The sequence below is a fragment of the Vicia villosa genome, linkage group LG6 (genome assembly GCF_029867415.1).
Source record: "Vicia villosa cultivar HV-30 ecotype Madison, WI linkage group LG6, Vvil1.0, whole genome shotgun sequence".
Lineage (NCBI taxonomy): Eukaryota > Viridiplantae > Streptophyta > Magnoliopsida > Fabales > Fabaceae > Vicia > Vicia villosa.
Genome location: NC_081185.1, coordinates 82004064 through 82010044, shown reverse-complemented (window position 1 = coordinate 82010044; position 5981 = coordinate 82004064). Strand labels below are relative to the sequence as shown.

General features: G+C 35.3%; 1 protein-coding gene across 2 annotated transcripts; it reads left to right on the top strand.

The window, feature by feature from the left end:
• Positions 1-1007: 1007 nt before the first annotated feature.
• LOC131609274 (RINT1-like protein MAG2) lies at positions 1008-5376 on the top strand. Of its 2 annotated transcripts, XM_058880964.1 has the most exons (4): positions 1008-1472; positions 1559-1666; positions 2474-2577; positions 2663-5374. In XM_058880964.1, the coding sequence occupies exons 1-4, from the start codon at positions 1181-1183 to the stop codon at positions 4571-4573; spliced, it is 2415 nt and encodes an 804-aa protein (XP_058736947.1). In that variant the 5' UTR covers positions 1008-1180; the 3' UTR covers positions 4574-5374. The 2 variants fall into 2 exon arrangements, with proteins under 2 accessions (XP_058736947.1, XP_058736948.1); XM_058880965.1 differs by lacking the exon at positions 1008-1472 and having other exon boundaries at positions 1560-1666; positions 2430-2577; positions 2663-5376.
• Positions 5377-5981: the final 605 nt, after the last annotated feature.

The window sequence follows — 5981 nt, the reverse complement described above, 5'->3', positions numbered from 1 at the left end:
TGTATTTTAATTAATACTTATATTTTTTAATTTCACATGGGGTTTAGAAAAGTGTTACACCCTCACCTTTTAATGTGACCGTCCATTGTCCCGCCCCTTTTTTATGCGGACTTTTGCGAGTACGAACAATAACATAATTTTTTACATTTTTAGGCTTAAAAAGTATAGTGCATGCAGGTTTAGCCTCCTCGCCCTCACTTATTTACTAGACGGGTTAAGGTTTTTTGCTCGCACTCTCAACTATGTCCGCCTCATCCCACTCTATTTTTTTGTATGTTTTTGCGAGGCAGACCTAAATTGGACCTTCTTGTCCGTTTTAATATTCCATCAATGATTAGTTGATAATTATGCCAATAAAAAAAGAGCATATTTTAAAACTAAAAAAATATTTGTCATTTAAATTTTTGTAGGAGAGATTTTTCCTTTTTAAGACATTTATCGAATATTAAATTTTAATTAAAAACTAATGCTAAGTATACTTTGTAAAAGTATATTTTTTATTTTTATCTTAAATATTGTATTTATTTTAATCATTAACAATAAAATTTAGCCTTTTCAAATAAATAATTATATAGTACTTTTTTAGAAAATATTAAAATTTTTTAAAATTCATTTTATTTATTTTCAAAATTTATATTCAAACAACATTTGCATTATTTCTCATAACAATAACTTATTTAAATGATATTAAATTATATTAACAACATAAAGTGATTATATATTTTTAAAGAAAAAAATGATGAATTGACATTATAAAAATATATTAAACAATAAGATCATGTATTTTCTCAAATTAAATTAAAAATTTTAAATTACTTATAATATATTTGTATTGAATGATAATATAAAATTTACTGTAAAAATAAAATATGTTTTCAAAATATTAACGAAGATTAATTTTCACTTTATTTTCTCAAATTAAATTAATTAGTAAAAAAATTCAGTAAGAATGAAAGTATGACGAGAAAAACATTTTATTAATATACAAAATTAAAAAAATAAAAAATAAAATGAAAACAACCAAACTAGAACCTGCTTTGGATCAAACCCAAATCAACAAAATCTACTCGATCGTAACAGCGTCCGATTCATCACCGTCGACTCGTATTACTCCGACACCGGCGAACACCATACACGGCGGAGAACAACCTCAGTTAACCACCGATATCGAATTTCACCGATGGAACAACTCCAAACACTGCCACCGCCTTCTCACCTCTCTCATTCCGCACTTTCCTTCCTCGACCACAAGCTTCACACCGCAACTGTCCTCGCTGAATCTCCCAATTTCGTCGCCGAGCTTCAAACTCAGTGTTCCGAGTTGGATCGGGCTCTTGCCGAGTTGACTCGGAGACTCGGAGCAGGTCTTGCTGCATATGCATCGTTTTCCGGAGAAATTCATAGTCTCTTTGATGGTGTTAACTCTAAATTGAATGAATTAGCGGCTACGTGCTCTTCCGGCATTGTGACAGGTTTGATTCGTGATTTGATTGATGGTTTTTTTGATTTAGGGTTTTTCGGTTTTTGAGAAATTGTTTTTTGTTTTTGTTGAGTGAAGATGAGGGAAGAGCCGAGGAAGAGGGTAAAGGTGGGAAAGGTTTCAGAGAAGAACTTGCGACTTTGGCGAAGGAAGTGGCTAGGTTGGAAACGGTTCGTGTTTATGCAGGTTAGTTTTATTTCTTCGGCTCGAATTGGTTTTTAAATGAGATTGATGAACATTGTGGAAAACTCTGTAGCACTGACACCTCTGAAAAATGTGTGTCCGTGTCGGGGTCAGTGTCTGAAAGCTGTCATCATCCACCATTGTTTAAAATTATTATTGGTGTCGACATGTCAATATCGGTGTGTCCGTGCTTCATAGGGGGAAAGAATTGAAATTTGGTGTTTTTAAATTGTTTAAATCAAAGAACATTTTACATGAAAAATGCAAGATGATGTTTTTTCTAGTCATATCTTGAGTGATTGTTAATTGTTATCTATGAAGCTCATTGAACACCGCACACATCATTGACACATGCACACCGGTAATAATTTGAGAAAATAGAAGTAACTCAATGCAAACACATGTGTCATCACATATGTCGGTGTCCCGTTCGTGTGAGACTCTGAAATGTCCACATTTTCTGGGTTCTACATAGATTCTTATGATATGCTTCTTTATCTTTTTAAATATGGTTGTTGTCTTTGGTATGATTTCTTTGGTATTGCCCTTTAATATGTTAATTTGTTACTTTTATTTTCTTATAGAGATGGAATAAGAGCTTGATATATTCATTGTAAATCGGTTCGGAACATTTTGGGATGAATGGGAGATGATGTTTTTCTTGAAATTTGTGTTACGATGATTTTGTGATGTGTTTGTTGTGATTATCAAGAAAAGTATTGCTTTTCAGTGATGGTTACCATACTGTCTTTGGTTGATTTCTTAGGTATTACCTTTTAGCTTCTTAAAAGTCCTTTGTGTGTCTTCCAGAGACAGCACTGAAGCTTGATACTTTGGTTGGTGATATCGAAGATGCTGTATCGTATACTATGAGCAAAAACATAAGGAAGCATTCTTCTGATGAGAATTCAGGAGTGAGCACACTTTCATTATGTGAATCTGAAGATATTTGGAATCAATACATTACTATATTCCTTAATTTGTCTTCAAATGTTGCAGGATATGCGTCTGTTTGCTATTAAAACACTTAAAACGACAGAAGAAATACTGACTTCAATTACAAAGATGCACCCTCAATGGAGGCATATTGTATCAGCAGTTGACCATAGAGTAGATCGAGCTCTAGCCATTTTACGACCTCAGGCAATTGCTGATCATCGGGCACTTCTAGCTCTGCTTGGATGGCCTCCAGCTCTGTCTGCATTAACTTCCTCGCACTCAGATGCAAGGAGTGCAAATCAAGTCTCGAATCCTCTACAAAGCATGCAAGCCGATCATAAGCTCAAGTATTCAGAAAATTTTCTTGCTTTGTGCAACCTACAGGAGTTGCAAAGGAAAAGGAAATCTAGACAACTTGTGGGCCACGATAGGGAGGTTGCCCTACGACAACCTCTATGGGCAATTGAAGAGCTTGTGAATCCCCTATCGTTGGCTTCCCAAAAGCATTTTTCAAAATGGGTTGATAAACCAGAATTTATTTTTACCCTTGTATTTAAGATCACAAGGGATTATGTTGACTCTGTGGATGAAATGTTGCAGCCATTGGTCGATGAAGCTAAGGTAGTTGGATATAGTTGCCGAGAAGAATGGATCTCAGCGATGGTAACCTCTTTATCCACATACTTGGCAAAGGAAGTTTTCCCTAGTTACATTACTCAACTAGATGAAGAGAGTGTTACAGGTGTTCAGTCATCCGCTAAAATATCATGGCTGCACCTCATTGACTTGATGATAGCTTTTGACAAAAAGATTATATCTATGGTAGAACATTCCGGGATTTTGTTATCTTTAGACGATGATATCTTGCGGAGAATTTCTTCTCTATCTGTTTTTTGTGATCGTCCAGACTGGCTTGATCTGTGGGCAGAAATAGAGCTAGGTGATGCCCTAGATAAACTGAAACCAGAGACTGAAAACGAAAGTAATTGGAAAAAGAAAATTGAAAGTGTAGTTCTTTCAACAGGTACTGATGATCATAAGTCTCCTCTGGTTTCCAGTGCCTTTGTTCGCCGTCTAGCATCTGTTGTTGAACGTTGTCGGTCTTTGCCTACTGTTACTTTAAGGTCAAAATTTCTCAGATTAGTTGGTGTGCCGATTATAACAAAGTTTTTTGATTCCATACTTGTCCGCTGCCAAGAAGCTGAAGGGTTGACTGCCTTAACTGACAACGATGCTTTAGTTAAAGTTGCAGTTTCCATCAATGCTGCTCATTACTTTGAATCTGTTTTAAAGGAATGGTCTGAGGATGTTTTTTTCCTTGAGATGGGAGTGAATGAGGACGACAACAGAGAATTACGAAGTAATACTAATAGGGATAGTGAAGGGTTACCAGAGAGTTCCAATAGAATTATCTTCGATGATGAGATAAAAAAGATGGAAGAGTTTAGAACAGAGTGGGTTGAAAAGATAGTTGTAGTTATTTTAAGAGGATTTGATGCGCGTTCTCGAGAATATCTGAAGAACAAAAAGCAATGGCAAAAGAGTGAAGAAGGATGGACAGTGTCAAAGACTCTAATAGAGGCCCTGGATCATCTTCAAGGTAAAATGTCGGTGGTAGAAGAAGGTTTGAACAGTAGGGATTTTGTTGCGGTTTGGAGGAGTTTGGCAGCAGGAATAGATCGGTTAATTTTTAACGGTATTCTCCTTAGCAATGCGAAATTTCATAATGGCGGAGTTGAAAGATTTGGTAGTGACTTGGATGTTTTATTTGGGGTATTTGGGGCATGGTGTTTGAGGCCAGAAGGTTTTTTTCCGAAGTCAAATGAAGGTCTTAAATTGTTGAAGATGGACGAAAAGAGAGTGCAAGAATGTATGACAGGGGGGAAGAGATGGTTGAAAGATAATGGGATTCGACATTTAAGTGCATCCGAAGCAGAAAAGATTTTGAGGAACAGAGTATTCACAAGTTAAAGCTTTTAACTTACTGGGCTAAGTCATTTAAGTGTATCTGAGGCAGAAAAGCTTTTGAAGAACAGAGTATTCATAAGTTTGAAGCTTTAAGCTTATTGGGCTAAGGAATTTAAGTGTTTCTGAAGCAGAAAAGATTTTGAAGAAGAGAGAATTTAGCAGTTGAAGCTTTTGGCTTATTGTTTTTTGCACATGCATAGTAGAGATGGCATAAAGAAGTGTTAAAGTTTAGAGGATGTGCATTCAATTTTGCAAATTTGGTTTTAAAATTTATTATTCTTTTAGAATATGAGTGGTCATTGCCTTATAAATCAAATACCTCAAATCTGGGTTAAGTTTGTTATTTCTAAATGCCAATTATACTGTAAATTTGCCATGAAGATTGTGGAAAACTATTTTCCTCATCATGTAATTTATCATTTTTTAAACTGAAATTTTAATTTTGAAATCAAAATGGGCCTCGTGAATGAGCAATTCACTTGTTTAATTTCTCATAATTTGGACAGGGCTATTTGTACATTTGGGATATTTTAAGTGAACTTTGAGCTCTTTTCTATTATGTAGTGTATCTGGATTTCAATCTCTGGACGGTACGAAATGGTATTTTTGGATTTTCATAGAATTTGAGAGAATTGCAAAGGGTGCAATGAGCAATCTCCTCGTTTTATCTCTCATTTCATGCTCTATAAAACATATCTGGCAACATGCTCCGTGATTGCTAGTCTCTTTTGTTGACTGGGTCTTGCAATTTGGGGAAAGAAACATTCCAAAGATCTAAGTTACAGAATCAATATGAAATTTTTATGTAGGGAGGGTGACAAAATTGGATGGATTTAGATTGTAAGGGGTGAATACAAAGAATTCCTTACTGATTTATTAGTAATAGGAAATTTCTCATTACACATTGTGGTGCTGAAAATCATCTCTGAAAACTCCAAAATATTTTTTGGAGATGCATTTTCGAATGCATAATAAAAAAATGTTTTTGGAGATGCATCATCGAAAGCACCCTTTATATGTTTTAAAGGTGTTTCGGAGATGCATCTCCGATATAACCATTGAGAATGTTTTTTTTTAAAGAAAATTATCAAAGTTTAATATAGATAATAAAAACGCCAACAGAATAAAAGTGCAAACGATAATAAACGATAAGCGCAACGATAACAAACTATAATATGTTGTTATGAAAATAGTAAAATATTATACAAATATTGTTCGGGAATAAAAAAAACATAGCCTACTGCGTTTGTCCAATCCTCACCCCTGACCCCTCATCTACCTCATGTATCCCACCGCAGTCGCTGGCTCACTTACCACCCTCTCCATGATGGCCACCGCCTCAGGTCTGCCCCTCTCAACGATCCCTAAGTCTATAGCCTCTTGCCCAATCGACCGTATCCGCTGATAGATC